The sequence below is a fragment of the Chrysochloris asiatica genome, unplaced genomic scaffold, assembly GCF_000296735.1.
Source record: "Chrysochloris asiatica unplaced genomic scaffold, ChrAsi1.0 scaffold00004, whole genome shotgun sequence".
NCBI classification, from domain to species: domain Eukaryota; kingdom Metazoa; phylum Chordata; class Mammalia; order Afrosoricida; family Chrysochloridae; genus Chrysochloris; species Chrysochloris asiatica.
Genome location: NW_006408522.1, coordinates 32,951,853 through 32,971,570, shown reverse-complemented (window position 1 = coordinate 32,971,570; position 19,718 = coordinate 32,951,853). Strand labels below are relative to the sequence as shown.

The window sequence follows — 19,718 nt, the reverse complement described above, 5'->3', positions numbered from 1 at the left end:
AAAAGACATGTAAACAATAATAGCAATAATTCACATAAGACTCTACCTGATAGCAGGCGAACCAGATGTTTCTGTATCAGGACCCTTGGGCAGGTAATCCTCTGAGCAATTGCAAACTGCATTAATGCTTTCAGACCGTTGTGCTGATTTTAAGAGAGGGGAAGGAAAAAAAGTAAGGAAAGATGATACACCTAAGTCACTCACAGTTAAAACCAATCTCAGTCTGACAGAATTAATTTCAGATTCATCATATACTTTTCATTCTTGCAAATAAATTACAATATTCCTAATACCTCTGAAAGTTTTATGATTGTACCAAATTTTTAATAGTTTCTTTCATGGTAATGAGATATTAAAGCTATAATCATTTCAATTCTCATTTAAGTACTAATTTTTCCCAGAGTCAATTTCTCAATGTCTGGTCTAATTTAATCTATTGAGGCCTGTACAGATATCTTTATAGATATGCTACAATGATGGCTGAAACCACTGAATTTAGGGAATAGGTCTTTTGCTTCACAAACGACAGGATGGGAACTGTGAGGATGTACATATGTGAATTACAAGTCCCCTGTGTCAGCTGTCAGTAACGTAAGAGGAATCTAATAAGAAGGAAGGTGGTCTAAAGAATCTTCAATCCATTCTTCTGTCTTACAGGGCTACTGAGCACATTTTTTAAGTACTATTCTTCAGGATCTTCGACATTATGAGGCTTAGGCCTGAGAAAGGCATATAGTTCTGTCATATTGCCAGGATCTGCCAATCAAGGAACCACGGTTTAATTTTGTTTTTTAATTACTGTGACTATTTAGCTAGAAGTAAAGTTAACATTAATATTCACTGTTGCTTGATGGTGTAAAGTTAGTAAGAAACATCAATTATCACCTGAAATTTCTTTATTTGTGAGTTACATTTAACCACAGAGATTGAGTGAATTCTGTATAGTGCAAAACACGGTATTTTAGTCTCCTATAAGAAGTACTGGTAGCGTAGTGGTTACGAATCGGGCGGGCTGCGAACCACAAGGTCAGCAGTTTGAAACTACCAGCTGTTCTACGGGAGAAAGAGGAGGCTTTCTGCTCCCGTATAAAGATTTACGGCTTTGGAAACCCTGTACAGGGTCACTATGAGTCAGAATCGACTCCATGGCACATAACAACAACAACATAAGAAGCAAAGGGTTGATTTTTTTTTACAAAATTCTGTTCATTTTTATAGAAAAAGGATGAATAAATATCAAGTAATTAAGAAATTAACTGTGGTGGTGGTGATGGTTGTGTGCCTTCAAGTCGGTTCTGACTCATAGTGGCCCTGTATAGGGTTTCCAAGGCTGTAAATCTTTACAGGAACAGAAAGTCTCATCTTTCTCCTGCAAAGTGACTAGCAGAATCAAACTACTGACCTTTCAGTAAGATACTACACTACCAGGACTTCCTAAAAAGTATATCTTTTTTATGTTACATGGACCCTATTGGAATATACTTACCTGTCTATTCTGAAGTGCTCCAAACAGAGGTTTTCCTTCATCACTCAACAGGTTTTCTTAAAGAACAAGAAAAACATAATGAATATCAGAGGATTATTTCCTATTTTCTTGTCTCACTTTTTAAATGAATAAAACAGAACTCTTTTGGTTTGATGGGATCATCCTATGCAAATATATCCTACAACGGTCTCTCTACTGCCATTGTTGTTAAGTGCCGTCAGGTGGGTTCTGAAACGTAGCAACCCTGTATAGGGATTCCAGGGCATTATATTTTATCAGGAGCAAAAAGTCTTATCTTTCTCCCAAGGAGTGACTGGTGGGCTCGAACTAAGGACCTTGTGGTCCACAGTCCAGTTCTTATTATATGGAGCCATAGTAGTAAGACAGAAGTCAACTGCTTATTTATGCATTAGAAATAAAGTAGGACAATATGTCCACTGTATGGAAAAAGCACTACAATAAATACAATATAACACTGTATTATTCAAATAGAATCCATTCATTAATTTAGCAATATGCTTAGCTCTCTTATGACTAAACTGTGATCCATTTCTACGTTCAAGCCTGAATACAAATACGGACTCCTAAAATATTTGTCTTCCCAAAGATATACCCTTTTTTTGGGAAAATCTGAAAGGACTTACCAGATCATGGCTACAAGAGAATGCTTTACATTCCTAATCAATTTGTTCAGATTCTATTCTACTTAAATCTCATTTTTCTATTTCTCATTTTATTTCATCAAGGAAAAATATAAACCAATGTATTAGGCACATAACAACAACAACAACATTAGCTTATATCAACAATTTGAGTCTAACAAGTTTGGAAATGACTCGAGATTTGTTCATAGAGACTGGTGCTGATATAGAGAAATACTCTGAGAAGAAGTGGCTTTATGGTACTCAATTCAAATAAAATAGTGTTTTTTAATTATGAAGACATTTAAATAAAATGTAGCATATTCTATTAAAACTATTATGGAAAATACATATTAAAAAGAGAGATCAAGACTGGCTTCAATAAAGATGCTATGAAGGGATTACATTTTTATTTCTGATAATTTTTTAGGTGACTTTGGTTTCCTTCATCTTTCCTTTCAAACTATAAAACAAACAAAAATTATTGAACATTTCTGGGTTAATTCTTCTTCCTCTGTTTACCATTCCTTCTTAATTCTTTGGTGTTGTAAATCTACCACCTTTTTAGACTACTGCTTACTTTATGTGATCCGTTTCAAATATTTGTGGTTTTTGTGTCATGTAGCCACTAAATAGTTGAAACAAGATCAGTATTAAAAAATTCTCAGACTTACATCAAGCTACACTATTTTACTGAAATACTGTTGTTGCTGTTAAGTGCCGCTGAGTCGATTCTGACCCATAGCGACCCTGTATAAGGTTTCCAATGAGCAGCTGGTGAGCTTGAACCACCAACCTTTCAGTTCAAATGATTTTGCAGTCTGATGAAATAGCCTACAGCGCCACACCAAGACTCTATCTTTCAATAAATCAAACTATTCTGAGTCATTAAAAAACAAAAAAGTTGGAATACATTTAAAGTCAATCCATGTTAATTCTTTTCCTAAGAAACCTCCAAAGCAGTTCTCTCATGGGCTTTACCAATTGCCTGCAGAGTGAAAGCACAGGTGCTCCAGGTCATCATGGGGATGCGAGGATCAGTTTCATCAGGAGGCAATTTCAGTCCAATTCTAAAAATTGTTGTGGCAAAGAGAATGACCATTTCCTTGATGCTATTAGAATATTTTACCCTAAAAATAAAAGAAGAAAAATGAATATCTGATTTATTAAAGTGATACTTACTGAAAAGTCAGAGTAGACACTGAAACAACAGAAACAATTCAACTTTTTATATGTCAATTTTTCTTGGTCAAATTGGGATCAGAGTGTCTGAAGATTTATTCAATAAGAAAATGTGGGGAAAGCAGAATTCCATTTCCTGTAGGTAGAAAAATTACTTTTAGAAATGGTAAGGGTCCATGTACTTCACTTCCTGTTAAAAAATGTAGTTAAGTGATCATAGCTGAGTCGAAATTAGGGACAAACTCAACATAGAACAAATAAAACTAGAGGAAACAGATGTGACCTAAATAAATTTTGGTGACCAAGAATTTTCATGTCAATAGATGTGGGTAACTGTGATGATACCATGTATGAGGGGGCTTCAAAAAGTTTTTGAAAAATAGAATAAGATTATGGAAGCATTCTATGAACTACTTGAAGCCTCTTGCACTTGAAATGCTAATTTCTGATTTTCTGAACTTCCATTATTTACAAGTATTTTCAGTACTAATGGGATGTTGTTAAGTGCCATTGAATCAGTTCTGATTCATAGCAACACTCTATAGCAGGAGTGGGGAACGTCTGGCCCTGCCAAGGCAATTGCAGTTCTAGCCATCATATTGTTGCTGGTAAGTGCCATTGAGTGAGTTCTGATTCACATCAACCCTGTTTAGGTTTTCTGAAGAGTGGCTGGTGGGTTTGAATTGCTGACCTCCTAGTTTGCAGTCCAGTGCTGATCCTTCAGCACCACACCAGGAGTCTAATCATCACGTTGTTTTTGTTGTTGTTCAGTGCTGTGTAGTGGTTCTGACTCATAGCATCCCTGTATAAGGTTTCTGAGGAGTAGCTGGTGAGTCTGAACCACCGACCTTGTGGTCCAGTGCTTATACTGCAGTGCCACAATAGGATTCCAGCCAGCACATTAGGGGGAAATTAAATGTTTGGCCAAATACAGTAGACTAATTTTAAGTTGATAATTTTGTATGGCCTGCACATGTTAAAAATTTTGGCAGAAAAAAGATTCCCCATATCTGTTATATACGGTTTCTGAGGAGCATCTGGTGGGTTTGAATGGCTGACCTCACATTTCAAACCAACCTTGTGGTCCAGTGCATATCCTACAGCACCACATCAGTACTACAGCAATGCGATGTTGTTGTTATGTGCCGTGGAGTCGGTTCTGACTCATAGGGACCCTGTACAGGGTTTCTGAGGCTGTAAATCTTTACGGGAGCAGAAAGCCTCATCTTTCTCCCGCGGAACAGCTGGTAGTTTCGAACTGCTGACCTTGTGGTTCACAGCCCGATTCGTAATGGGATAGATAATACAAACAAGGATTGCATCTAGAAAATTGTTTTCCAGATAGCATTCTTGAAATGGTAATACCTAATCAGGGACATTATATTTTCTAAAGTGTGTTAACATTTTCAAATCATCTTTCTAATAAACTTATATGTAGATCAGGAGGTCATCCCTTCCTTTTCACATATAAGAAAAATTAATATGGGGAGGGTGAAGCTTTTTAGAAGTCACAGATCAAGTTGGATGTGACTTTAACCGAAGTGTTATAAATTCTGTTCCTCTTAGGATGGATCATACAGAATTGACATCTTTACTGGCTAGAAAGTCACATACCACATTTCTTATTGTTACCTTAACACATAATTACTTCAATATCCCTAACCATTTAACTTTATTAGTACAAATAACATTCCAGGGAGAAAGAAATAAGATAAAAAAGCAAGTTAGAGAAACTAATAAATAAGGAAAGAAGGATGGAAGAAAGAAAGAGAGAAAGGATGAAGAAATAAGCTCACTCTTATTTTTGTAATCATTTATAATTTTTTCTTGACTATTTAGATACTTACGAAGACTGAACTCCAAAACTCAGAATGGAATGGAATTCAAAAGTGGAATCACCCATTCCTTGATTAAACAACAAAGGAATTGTTGGGTTTTCTCCTTATAAATTAAAAGGAAAAAGAAAGAAAAATTATGAATTTATTTTTAATGTGACACATACTTTTCACATTCAAAAAATTGTGTAATATATAATCATTGTAGAAAAATAAGCAAAAAACAACTAAACAAATATTTCCACCTAGATAATCAGATAAAATCTGGATGATATTCTTTTATTCACTATGTTATATAACAGTTTTTGTGTTTTTTTTAAAGGGCAGCATCATATACATACAATTCTATGAGTATATATTATACTTTTTCACTTAATACACCACAAATGACCACATAATATTCTTTTAGGAAGGCAGCCTATATTCATGGTTAGGAATAAAAGATCTGAACCTAAGTAGGCTAGGTTTAAATCCTACCTCTGCTACTATTAAAAAAGACCTTGGGTGAGTACTAAACTTTTTTGTGGTTTCATTTCTTCACTGAATTCAAATAGCTGTTACCTTATATGAAAATCTGTTTTTTTCTGTCTACTTTCAATATTTGTTTTATCTTTGGTTTTCAGCAATTTGACTATGCTATCTCTGTGTGCAGTTTCCATAAGTTTATCTATTTGAAATTCACTAAACTTTTTCAGAAATTATGGTGGTGCAGCACATTATGTGTTGGGCTGCTAACCACAAGGTCAGCAGTTGTATTCCATCAGCTACTCTGTGGGAAAAAGGAAGCTTTCCGCTCCTACAAATAGCCAACAAGTATATAGAGAGGACGACCTTTGGCTTTCTGAGCAGCACCATGGTGGTCAGCAAGAACAAGCTCCTTACAAAAGGTGACAAAAAAGAAACCAAGAAGAAAGTGGTTGATCCATTTTCTAAGAAAGATTGTATGATGTGAAGGCACCAGCTATGTCCAATATATGAAATACTGAGAAAACACTGATCACAAGGACTCAAGGAATCAAAATTGCATCTTGATGGCCTCAAGGGTTGTGCTTTTGAAGTGAGCCTTGTGTATATGCAGAACGATGAAGCTAAATTTAGAAAATTCAAGCTAATTACTGAGGATACTGAGGATGTTCAGGGCAAAAACTGCTTGACCAACTTCCATGGCATGGATCTTACCCTTGACAAAATGTGTTCCATAGTGAAAAAATGGCAGACCATGATTGAAGCTCATGTTGATGTCAAGACTACCAATGGTTATTTGCTTCATCTGTTCTATGTTGGCTTTACTAAAAAAATGCAACAATCAGATTCAGAAGACATTTTATGCTCAGCACCAACAAATATGGGAAGAGAATGATTCTCCTCAAACACGGAAAAGAATGATGGAAATCATGACCCAAGAGGTGCAAAAAATGATGTGAAAGAAATGGTCAATAAACTGATTCCTGACAGCACTGGAAAGGACATAGAGAAGGCTTGCCAATGTATTTACCCTCTCCATGATGTCTTTGTTAGAAAAGTAAAAATACTGAAGAAGCCAAAGTTTGAGTTGGGAAAACTCATGAGGCTTCATGGTGAAGGTAGTAGTTCTGGAAAAGCTACTGGAGATGAGACAGGTGCTAAAGGTGAAGGACCTGATTGCAACGAGCCACCAGTTCAAGAATCTGTTTAAAATTTGGACTTTTAATGATGACAAATAAAAGATCATATTTGTGAGAAAAAAAATTATATAGGGAGGGCAATAACACTAATAAGGTATGCTCACCATGGAATGGTCAACCACTTACGATCAAAAGGGCAAAATTTACCTAAAGATAGAGTTCAGAAAGGATTGGAAAAAAGGGTAGAGTGGAAATAAGAACTGCAAAGAGCTTCAAAGTGGGTAACTGTTGTTACACTAAAGGGACTGCAATCATTGAGATGAAATAAAGTGCATCACATGATTTGAATACAAAACTGATGATTTTCTCTGTAAAATTTTACTCAATTCACAATAAAAAGTTACACACACACACACACACATGTCATCTTTCTCCCATGAAACAACTGGTAGTTTTGAACTGCTGACCTTGTGGTTAGCAGCCCAATTCGTAACCACTATTCTACCAGAGCGTGCTCTCTCTCTGTATATATATACACATATATAAAACAGGTCAATTAAGCGGTCTTATTATAAAGAGGCTTTCAGAAAACTGAAATTGTTGAGAAAAGGCCAGGAAAGTTTCACCAAGGAATGTTTTTCCATCATGACAAATCACTTGCCTGATTTCTTTTTGTTCCCCAAAGTCAAACTCCCATTTTAAATGGTATAAATCAGAGTGCAGAATTCTTAGTGGAATGGCCAGAGATACACTTCAAAAGTATATAGCTCTAGATGGAGGATATGTTGAGAAACAATAGCTTCACATTTCAGTATTTTTGTTTAATAAAAGTTTTTATTATTTTGCAGCAATACTTTCTGACTTAACATTGCATGTGTGTGTGCGCATGTGAGTACGTAATTTTAAATTACTATAAAGCATAAGAATCTTATATACTGAATTCTCAGTACTTCAAACAAGTGGCAAAGGAGTACATATATGAGAAAAATGACTTCTTAGCAAAATAAGTTTTCTAGGTTTTAACAATTTTCACCCCATGAGTAACACTTGTAAAAAAGATTCTGCTGTAAAATTAATAAAGCAGGAAGGAAAACAAACAGGGCACTGCCAAATTCAATCACTGTTAATACCCATTTTTCTCCCTATTTGTACATTTCTAAATACCAAGTCCAAGTTGTTATTCACAACTCTTCATACCTTACACTTTTCCCCACTGTGTACCCTTTAGTTAAATCAGTCTTTTTTAATGTCTCTGAAAATGCCAGGCTCATAATTCTCTACTACCCATAGATTTGGCCCATGGCCAAATCAAATCTCACTTTCTCCCATGGAGCCTTCCCTTACTACTTCAGTGTCTACTGATCAATCTCTTCTCTGAGACCTACTGTTCTGAACTATAAACGATCTGGTTACTAATGCCCTTTACTCTTAACAAAGTAACATGCAAACTTGTGAGATCATCAAGGCAGGGAACAAAAGCCTTATACAATGCTGAGTGTATGTTAAAACATTTAATAAATACTTGATAACTTCGGATGACAATGAGTGAGAAAACCATTATCTATATTTTTTCCTCAGTAGTTATTATATTTATCTTTGGTTTTCCTAAAAGTGTAAGTTTAAAGGATATAAATGACTAAAGTACAGCAGAGTAAAATAAATAGGAAAAATCTGGATAAATACAGGAAAGCATTGACAAAACATAAATATTTAGAGTACAATGCTTTAAAAATAATCTGGAACATTTTCTAGGTATAGTTTCACTCAATTTTAGACACAACATGGGACTATTATGAAAGTTATAATTACTTTTAGAATAAAGGTAACCTCCACTTTTTGAAAGTTTGCTTGATGCCATTTAGCTGTTAGAAAAACCTACATTTGTTGTTGTTAGGTACCATTGAGTCATAGTGAGTGAGAGCCCTTACGCATAACAGAATGAAACACTGCCCAGTCATGTGCATCCTCACAATCCTTGAGCACATTGCTGCTGCCACTGTGTCAAGTCATCTCATTGGGAGTCTTCCTCTTTTTCGCTGACCCTCTACTTTGTCTAGCATACTATCCTTCTACAGGAACTGGTCACTCCTGATAATAATTCTGAAGTATAAGTGACAAAGTCTTGCCAGCTTGGCTTCTACAGAGCCTTCTGACTGTACTACTTCCAACACAGATTTGTTTGTTCTTTTAGCAGTCCATGATATTTTTAATATTCTTCTCCAAGACCATAACTCAAACGAATCAATTCTTTTATGGTTTTTGTTTTTCACTGTCCAACTTCCACATGCATCTGAAGCTACAGAAACTACATAGTTTGGGTCAGGTGCACCTTAGCCCTCAAACTGTTATCTTTGCTTTTGAACATTTTAATACCACACTGAAGGATGTGGTCTTTGATCTTCACCAGTAAGTATTTTAAGTCCTCTTCAAATTCAGCAAGCATGATTGTATTAACTGCGTATCACAAGTTGTTTATCAGTCTTCCTCAAATCCTGATATCATGTTCTTCATATAATCCAGTTTCTCAGATTACTTGCTTAGCATACAGATTGAGTAAGTAAGATGAAAGAATACATTCCTGGTGCACACCTTATAAAATTTTAAACCATTTATTGTCCTCTTGTTCTGTTTGAATGACTGCCTCTTCATCTACGTAAAGGTTCTTCATGAGCACAATTAAGTATCCTGGAATACTCATTCATTCTCCACAATGTTGTCTATAGCTTGTCATGATACACAGAACTGAAAGCATCTGCATAGTCAATAAAACACAAATAAACATCTTTCTGGTATTCTCTGCCTTCGGCCAAGATCCATCTGACTTCAGCAATAATATATCTCATTCCATGTCTTCATCTGAATCCAGCTTGAACTTTCAGCAGTTCCCTGTTAATGTACTGCTTTTGATTTTTAGTAAAATTTTACTTGCATATAATATTAATGATAGTCAGATGATTTCCACATTCCGTTGAGTACCTCTCATTGGAATGGGCACAAATATGGATTTCTTCCAATCAGTTGGCGAGGTAGCTGTCTTCCAAATTTCTTGGCATAGATGAGTTAAATGCTTCCAGTGCTGTATCAGTTTGTTGAATGATTTCAACTTACATTCAATGCCTTCAGTGCAGCTTGGCCTTCTTCCTTTAGTACCATTGACTTTTGATCATATGATACCACTTATAATGGTTGAACATTGCCCATTTTTTTTTGGTACAATGACTCTGTGTATTCCTTCCATTTTTCTTTTGATGCTTTCTGCATCATTCAATATTTTGCCCATAAAATCCTTCAGTATTAAGTTGAGGCTTGAATTTTTATTTTGGTTGCCTCAGCTTGAGAAAAGCTGAGTGTTCTTGCCCTTTGGTTTTCTAGCTCCAGGTTTTTGCACATTTCATTATAATACTTTATCTTCTCAAATTGCCCATTGAAATTTTCTCATCAGCTTTTTTACGTCCTCATTTATTCCATTTGCATTAGCATCTCTATGCTAAAGAGCCAGTTTCAGAGTCTCTTATGACATCCCTATTAGCCTTTTCCATCTTTCTTGTGTTTTTAATGACGTTTACTTTTCTTCCTATAAAATGTTCTTGATGTCATCTCACAACTCTTCTGGTCTTTGGTCATTAGTATCTAACACATCAAATCTGTTCTTGAGATGATGTCTAAATTCAGGTGGCATGTGTTCAAGGTCAAACTTTGGCTCTCATGGACTTGTTTTAATCTTCTTTAGCTTCAGCTTGAACTTGCATATGAATAATTGATGGTCTGTTCCACAGTCTGCCCCTGGCTTTGTTTTGGCTGATGGTATGGAGCTTTTCCACCATCTCTTTTCACAGATGTAGTCAATTTGATTTGTGTGCGTTACATCTGGTGAGGTCCATGTGTATAGTCACCTTTCATGTTGTTCAAAAAAGGTATTTGTACTGGTGAGTGTAAGTGGGGGAAAAGCAGCAATGAAAATATGGGCTGAGTTTGACTATGTTCCATAGACTCCTGTCAACCTGGGGACTCCTGGACCCATGAACAAGGATATAGCCATGTTACAGAACTCTACCTTTATAGTTGTGACCGTTGTAACCATCACAATTAGTCATGATAACAATTACTCACTACTGAATCATAAGAATCTTATCCCCATCGAGAAGAGAATGAGCAATAAGAGAGATGGAGGCAGAGATGATGACATGGAGACAGAACAGCTGAGAACTCTAGACTCATGGGAAGAGAAAGCTGTGTGCTGCCAGCCAGGAGGCAGGGTTTCAGAATGTGCCCTTTGGTTGTTTAAATTATTATATATTCCTGAGTGTTTTTGTGTACATCCCCCCCGCCCCAAAAAAAAACCCACAGAGGGTAATAGAAGCAAATACTGTTGAATGATGATGCACGGAGGAGACTGTAATCATTGCAATGAAACAATGAGTGTAAAACCAATGTTCTCCCATGTAAGCTATCACTCAATTCACAATAAAAACTTAAAAAAAAAAGAAAAATTCTATCAGGCAGTCTACAGCATTAATTCTATTATCAAGGCCATATTTCCCAAATATGGATCCTCTTTGTTTCCAACCTTTGCATTCCAATCACCAGTAATTATCAATACATCTTGATTGCATGTTTGATCAATTTCAGACTGAAAAAGTTGGTAGAATTCTTTAATTTCATTATCACTGACTTCAGTGGTTGTAGCGTAAATTTGAAAAATAGTGGTATGAACTAGTGCTCCTTTAGGCAAATGAATATTACCCTACCACAGACAGCATTATAATACTTCAAAACAGATCTTGAAATGTTCTTTATGATGATGAATGTGATGTCATTCCTCTTCAATCTGTCATTCCAGGCACATTAAATCATGTGACTGTCAGATTCAAAATGGCTAATACCAGTCCATTTCAGCTTACTAATGCCTAGGATATCGGTCTTTAAGATCCCATTTCATGTTTTACTTCAAATTTTCCTAAATTAATACTTCATAAATTTCATGTTTTGATTATTAATGGATTTTTGCAGCTATTTCTCCTCTTTTTGAGTTGTTCCCCATCAGCAAATTAAGGTCCCAAAGCTTTACTCCATTCTTGTCATCACAGTCAACTCTACTTTGAAGAAGAAGCTCTTCTCCAGTTGTATTTTGAATGACTTTCAACCTGAGGAGCTCATCTTCTGGCACTATATATAACAATACTCTGCTGTTATCTGGCAGTGTTTTACTGATATTCATAAGATTTTCAGTAGATACACATTCAGAATACCAGTGGCATAGCTTCAAGCATCACAGCAACACGCGAGCCATCACAGTATGACAAACTGACAGACAAGTAGCATCTGTTTTTGCTAACTAAAAGAAATCTGAAGAGGATTTTTCTTTCATGAAAAAAGGCTAACCACCAAGTGTATGATTTGGTATGATTTGTTGAACGTAAAACTAATGTTATATCTATAAACCTTCACTCAGTTCACAATCAAATTAAAAAAAAAAAATGTTGAAAAGCAAAACTAGTACTCAATGTTTATTTTGCACAGAATGGTTTGTTTTACAGTGAACCTTGAAAGAGGTAGAAGACACCTCTGAGCAGCAAGAGCGGCAGGGCCAACTTCCACTCCTGGAAACTACATTCAGCATCTCAGTATTAAGTCACAAATTTTTCTCAAATAAATTAATGGTAACTGGCTCTTTGTTTTACCAAAGATTTCAGAGGAATACTCTGAAATACTGGATAGCATACTCCTGTACTGAACTTTAATCCCATCACCCTCATAAAATAGCCTTTTTTTAGTCTCACAAAAAAAGATTTGTCAGCAAACTTCTAAATGCCAGTTTTATTAATCTCATCTTATTAATGACCATAATTATCTTCTCAATTGTAAAAATATGTAAATAAGTTATTTTGAAAAATAATGTATTTGTCATTACTAATATTAACTACACTATATCACCAATATTGTTAAGTGCCATCAAGGCTATACATTTTTACAGAAGCAAAAAGTCTCATCTTTCTCCTATGGAGTGGCTGGTAAACTTGAACCATTGACTTTGTGGTTTGTAGTCCAGTGCTTATCCCACAGAGCTGCTGCACTCCTTTACTAATATTAATATTACTACAGTAATATTATGGGTAGCACTTATTTACCATACATTTTCTAAATATTTTATATAATCTTATTTAATCTTTAAACTGATGAGATAGGTTCTATGATAATCCCCATGTTGCAAATAAAAAACTGAGGCACAGAGAGTTTAGTGGCTTGTTTAAGATTACACAACTAGTAAGTCGTGGATCCAAAATTTAAATCCAAAATTTAAATCCAAGTAGTCTGACTTCAGAGTAGCCAGAGTCATGAATTGCCTACTTGTGAAAAAAATAACTAGAGTAAAAGCATTTAAGACAAACTTAGTTTTTACTTCAAAATCCTCTATTTTCCTGAAATTCAACATATCTACCTACAAACTATATTTCAATGAAATAATCATTTTTATGAAATTTTCACAGAACTACATTTAAAATAAATTTAAGCAAACCTTTAGCATATTTCATATTGTAACCTGATATTCTGGCCAGGACAGTCTGTATCCATCTTGACAGGGTCAGAAGTTGAGCAAGAGCTTCTGCATTCTCACTGAAAAATGATATTTAAAAGTTATTAAAGCCATTGGTATAAAGTCATAATTGAAAAACTGAATTGCAGAGTCTTTCCTTGGATATATAGCTGTATAAAAAAATTAAATTCCTCTAGATTTACTTTCTATGTCACAGAAACCATTATCTAATTTTGTCTTTAGGAAAGAAGGTGCTAGATATTCCCTTAGAGAATAATCCACATGTTCAATAATCCTTAATTTGGGGAACCACTGAATAAATTCTAGGTCTAAAAATGTAGCTTGGGGAAGGAGATAAAAAGTTTAGAATATTACAATGAGTAAGGTGTACCACCCACATGTCCCTATAAGCAATATGTCAGTAAATGGAATCATCATTCCAGGTGCTCAAGTTAAAAACTTGGTGTCATCATGGATTTCCCTGATTCTCTCACACCCTGCAATTTAATCCATCTGCTAGTCTTGCAGGTTTTATCTTCTACACATATTCCAAGTTGACCACCAGTTCTGTCTACCTGTACCACTACCACTCAAGTCATTTAATTCCGGGACTACTTCATTATACACCTAAATGTTTATCCTAATTTGGTGTTTGTATTTTACTTTTTCTATATTTATCATGCAGTAGCTCACAAACCTTTTTATGATCTGGTTTCTATTTCTATCTCTAACTTCATCCATCAGGCCGACTCTTGCTCATTCCATTAATAGTCATCCTGTTTTCCCTGTTTTCTTGCAGTTCCTCAAACTTGCTGTGTTTCTACCTCAGGGTCTTTGCTTTTGGTATTGCCTATGTATATCTTCCTACAGAGAATGGAAGTGTTTTTTCCTCACTTCATTCAGGTCTCTGCTCAAAGGTGATCACTTCAGAGGCCTTGCCTAAACAGTCTGTCTATAAATTGCCTCATGTCCCTGGTGGGTCTCTAGTCCTTTATACTGCTACTTATTTTTCAATAATAACTTCATATTTATTCATTTTTGGTCTTCCTTCCCTGGAATGTACTCTCCATAAGAGCAGGGTCTTGACCCAGGCTGCTATTAATGATCAAGGGAATGAAAGAGACGATAAAATATTCTTGAGTAAATGCATCGTGTCAAAACTCACATATCTAGGTACAAATTTGATGTAAGAGCATTTCAGTTTTCAGAAATGAAAGTGAGCAATGATTAGTTATGACCAATTTTATTTAAAAAAAAAATACTAGATTATAAATATATTCAAATTTAACTATACAGGTAAGTTAAAGTGCCTACTAAAATGTTACATATAATTATGAATTTCAGATGTTGAGTAACCAAAATTGTTACTACAAAAGTGCCGCACAGTTCTAAGGGACCCAGTCTTAAGGATCAACTTTCTGACTTTAGAATTTACTGCTCTTAAGTATCCAATGCCTAACTTCATTAAGAAAGGTGTTGCATATTCCCTTAGAGAAAAAAATCACATGCTTGTTGTTGTTGTTATGTGCTGTGGAGTCGGTTCCGACTCATAGTGACCCTGTACAGGGTTTCTGAGGCTGTAAATCTTTACGGGGACAGAAAGCCTCATCTTTCTCCTGTGGAACAGCTGGTAGTTTTGAACTGCTGACCTTAAGGTTCGCAGCTTGATTCGTAACCACTATGCTACCGGAGTTCCTTAATTCACATGCTTAGTATGCCTTAATTTGGGGAAATATTGTATAAAAATGTCTTGTTCAGGCTAATAAGAAGTTGGAAGTCACTTTATTGTATTACAATTTATTTACCTTTTGCATTAGGATTCATTTTATCTTTGTCCTCAAGAATTGTAATTAGGTAAGACTTTGGAGTCAGGTCTAGATTAATTATCCTATCTTAAAATAGGAAGAACAGTGAGCACTAAATATGATGAGACAAATGCTTTGTACAGTGACTTGTTATTGTTAAGTGCCCTTGAGTCAACTATGACTCATAGTGACCTGTATAGGGTTGGTTTCTGTGGAACTGAACTTGCAGGTAATAGTCCAGTGTTTATCCTACAGTGCTACACAGGACTCCAACATATTAATTACTCAAGAAACAAAATTCTGATCTCAACTTCTTCCTAGAATATGACAGTCTATACCTCACTATGACTTCTGGTGTGGTACTGCAGGTGATCAGTACTGGACTGCAAACCACAAGATTAGCAGTTCAAAAACCCACCAGCTGCTCCTTGGAACTATGAGCTGGAATGACTCAGTGGCACTTAACAACAACAACATGCTGAATATATGACAATTTCCAAATCAGGTTTTTTAGTGACATGGAATAGTAGAAGCAGATCAACTGTACTGATTTTAACCAAACCTAAAGAGTTTTAAATCAATGAATTCATTTTCTTTTGGGGAACTTAGGCATATTATAATTTAATTTTGTTTTAAAGAAGTTGAAATAATAATAACTGTAAATTATGTGAATACAGTCAGAAACAACTGTGTGCTCCTTGTCCTAAAATGAATTAATTTGCTATAAAATTTATTTACAGATTATCAGAATATAATAAAATTCTAAATATTCAAAAACTATTCAAAGGTGTATGAAGAGTATAGTGTTATTTATTTTATAGTTAATATTTTATCAATGTCTTTCAAAACTATAGAAGTTAAGATCTCCAAAAAATGGTAAGAATTTTAGAAGTATAAAAAGACCTTTAGAGCTACCAACCTCCTAATAGTAACTCTGATAGTAGAAAAGGCTATGTAAGTGGAATAAATCTGCATTAAGGATTTTCTCTTTTTGTGAATGCGAAGATAGAAACCAGAGTTCTATTGCTTGAAGTGGCTACTAGAAGATTCATGAGCAACATACTCATAGATGAATATTCCAGCTCTATTAGAGACCTGCTGCTATGAGTCAGAACCGACTCCACGGCACATAACAACAACAACAACATAGAGACCTAAAATTGGGACTTCTGATCCTGTTTTTTGATATATGATGAAAGTTATTAAGTGAAAAAGTATTAATTACTTTAAATATTTTACGTTTTAAAGAATCGAGTAATTTAACCAAAACAGGAAACAATTCATGAAAGGATTAAAGATAGCTTTGAAAAAAAAAACATAAATGGAAGTATACCTGTTTATCTTTTGAGATTGCAAAGGAATTATTGGGATCACAGTATTACACAGAGACTTGCAAAGAGGGCAAAGATATTCTCCACTCTCTAAATCAAAAAGGTCGACATGAATGCGCTGCTGTGAGCTGAGCTGTACAGCTTCAAAATACCTACAGAATGAAAAACAAGAAAACAGAAGTTCATTCTGAATTATACGGACATATCTCAGCTCTAATCCAAATGACTCAACGACATACAACAACAACAACAATATCCAAAAGAAAATAATCTTTAAAACCTAGAGCAAAAGTTGTAACAAATAGGAAAGAAACAAGTTGATCATTCTTTTGAGGGCAAACTAAAAGGTCCAAGGGGCTTCAAAAGATCATAGAAGAATAAAAAAGTAAAAAGAGAATGTAATTTTCCAATGAACTTTTTGAAGCCCCCTTATACATCAGGCAGATAAAGATTCAAAACAATTTTTGGGGCTCATAACTCTACTTCTGCCTCAATAATAAGGAACACAGACACTGCTTCCCTTAGATTCCCATGACTAACTGAAGTAGTGCGGACTATTGTAAAAAAAATTATATACGTTAATCCAGTTTCAAAAGGTTAAACTCTATATAAAAGATATCTTAAGAGTTACATTTCTGAATTTGTATCTCTTTTAATTGGAATTTGTTCTATTGTATTTCAAAGGTATTATTTGAGAGGAGTCAGATTTTTATAACGATTATAGCTCTTTATAATCTGACCAAAAGCAACATGTTTGTAGAGGTGAGCACAAGGAAAGAGTAAAAAATTTTGAGTTAATAACTTTACAAACCAACTTCTAAGGCTAATAATAATGTGTGTTAAGCAATCAGTAATCCAACAGCCATCAAGTTAATTCCGACTCATGAAACCACTATGTATCAGAGTAGAGTTGCTCTCCATGTTTTTACTTAGTTCAAGGGCTTTCAATGGCTGATTTTTCAGAAGAAGGCTGCCAGTCTTCCTTCCTAGGTATTTCGGAGTAGACTCAAATCTCCAACCTTATAGTCAGCAGCCCAGCACACTGCACCACTGAGGGACTCCATACCATGTAAACAGAATTAGTAATTAAAACTATTTCAGTTATTCGAATAACAAAGGAAGGGAAACAACCTGAGAAAACATATGTGAGCACTGGACTGCAAACCAAAAAGTCTGTGGTTTGAGCCGTCCAGCCATTCCATGGAAGAAGAAAAATGAGGTTTTCTGCTTCAGTTAAGATTTAAAGCCTAGGAAGGGTCACTATGAGTCGGTGGCACTTAACAACCAGTGTATTTCAGTGCTCCTAGTTTCTTTAAAGAATATGGCATAAGGATAACTTACTTCTGCCAGCACACTGCGTGCATTACGTGACCACAGCTTCCTGTATATGTTCCATAAGCTAAGTCTGGATCCATAAAGAGTGGGTCCAGGGTTTCTGGTACAGAAAGACATAAATTATACAACAATATAAAGGGGGAAAAAAAAGATATCTCGTTTAAACATTCTTAGAAATGTCTAAGAAGAGTGTCACAATATTAGGATAGCACACAATACTTGCTAAGTTAAAAGAGCAAAACACAAAGTTAGCCTGCCAGTTATGATTCTAAAATTGGTATTAATGACAAATTCTATCTTTGACTACACTTTCTACTTTGAACCCCAGGTTTGAAATATTATTATTGTGGTTGTTGAAGTAATTTTTGAAATTCAACTGCAATTCACTCTTTAATTTTAAATGTAATTTAACTGTTGCTAATTTTAAGAAGTATAATGCAGCAGATAGGAGCACAGACTATAAGGTTCAAATTCTGGTTTCACCAACTTACAGCATGTGGCTTTATGTGGGCAAGTTAAAAGTTACTCAATTCCATCATCTGTAAAATGCAGACAATACTGGCACCTAAAACTCATAGGTTGTTGTGAGGATTAAGTGAGTAAATATACATAAAGCACTTAATCAATGTCTGGTATATGGTTAAGTATTAAAAAAATGCTAACTTTTACTACCATTATTATTACTCCAAGTGTTTTTAAAATAAAGCAGCTAACTCCTGATGGGATATAAAAAGTACAAACGATTACCTAGTTAGTATTTTTGCCCATAAAATACTTAACATGAATCTAATCATGAGGCAACAATCTGACTAATCCACAATGTAAGATACTGTACAAGGCAACTGGCCTGCATTCTTTAAAAAAGTTATGACAAAACACACAAACCAAAAAAGCAAGGGACTGTTCCAGGATAAAATTCACTGAAAGAGACATAACAACCAAAAGTAATGTGTGAAATTTCTTTGGATTCTGAAAAGTCTAGTAAAAACATTTTAGGGACAAGTGAGGAGATTTGAATATGGATTTTATATTATATACTGCTGAATGATTATGACTTTAAATATGATAATGGTATCCTAATTAGAGGATAGAATGTTTTTATTTTTAGAAAATGAATATGGTCATATTTAGAGATGAACTCTCATGATGCCTACAGCATACTTTTAAGTGGCTCAGCAAAAAGAAATGGAGAAAGAAAAACAGACATACAAACTAAAGAAGCAATATGGCCAAATGATTTAAAAAATAAATAAATAAAGCAGCCAGCATGGCATGTAAAAACCACAAGTCATCTGACCAAATAAGACGAAATACAACCTCACTCCCAAACTTCTTTCAAATAGTACTTTTCTTTATAATTGCAAAGTATGGAAAGAAATGCTCAAAAGGATATTCATTAAGTAATACCTACCCCCTGAGAGGTCTATGGGTTTTCCCCTGTGTTGGGTTAAGGCGGTGGATTTCTGGACACAGGCGGATAATACCATGGCATTGTTTTCTATTTTCACCTCCTGTTCTTCTTGGCAGAGGATGCATGTCAGCACCTCCTTTTCAGTAACAGATGTACCCCGTTTAGGACCCAAAGCAATTCTAGAGCAGTCACTGACCACTGGGGTGCTACCAAAAGAAACGACCAGAAATGAGGACACATGTTTTGGTCACTTGTTTATATACTTTGGTAGTGTAGGGTAAGAACTTTAAAAATGGAAATAATATAAAAATGATATTTAGCAATTTTTTAAATGGAAAAAAATTTCCCCCAATCTTTTTAGCTTTATCAATTGATTTGCTTATCAGGAAATACATTAGATGCAAAATAAGTAGTCTACAAAATAGAATGTATATCATACTTATATTTAATTTACTGTACCAAGAAGCTGAGTCGTATGCTTTTTCTGAATATAAAATACATGCCTTACTGAATAAATTTTAGAAAATCTAAAAAAAGTAAAAAGAATATAAAA

General features: G+C 34.9%; 1 protein-coding gene and 1 pseudogene across 1 annotated transcript in view; one reads left to right on the top strand and one right to left on the bottom strand.

Annotated features, from left to right (window-relative positions):
- UBR1 (ubiquitin protein ligase E3 component n-recognin 1) overlaps window positions 1-19,718 on the bottom strand; it is a 205,747-nt gene that overhangs the window by 33,355 nt on the left and 152,674 nt on the right. Inside the window, exons 30-37 of the mRNA XM_006831726.1 lie at window positions 19,166-19,371; window positions 17,761-17,854; window positions 16,422-16,571; window positions 13,266-13,363; window positions 5,157-5,250; window positions 3,109-3,257; window positions 1,487-1,542; window positions 47-143 (exon numbers count right to left, since the gene is read on the bottom strand). Coding sequence (XP_006831789.1) covers window positions 47-143; window positions 1,487-1,542; window positions 3,109-3,257; window positions 5,157-5,250; window positions 13,266-13,363; window positions 16,422-16,571; window positions 17,761-17,854; window positions 19,166-19,371 — 944 coding nt within the window. The remainder of the gene's footprint in view (window positions 1-46; window positions 144-1,486; window positions 1,543-3,108; window positions 3,258-5,156; window positions 5,251-13,265; window positions 13,364-16,421; window positions 16,572-17,760; window positions 17,855-19,165; window positions 19,372-19,718) is intronic.
- Window positions 5,998-6,819, top strand: LOC102838116 (annotated as a pseudogene).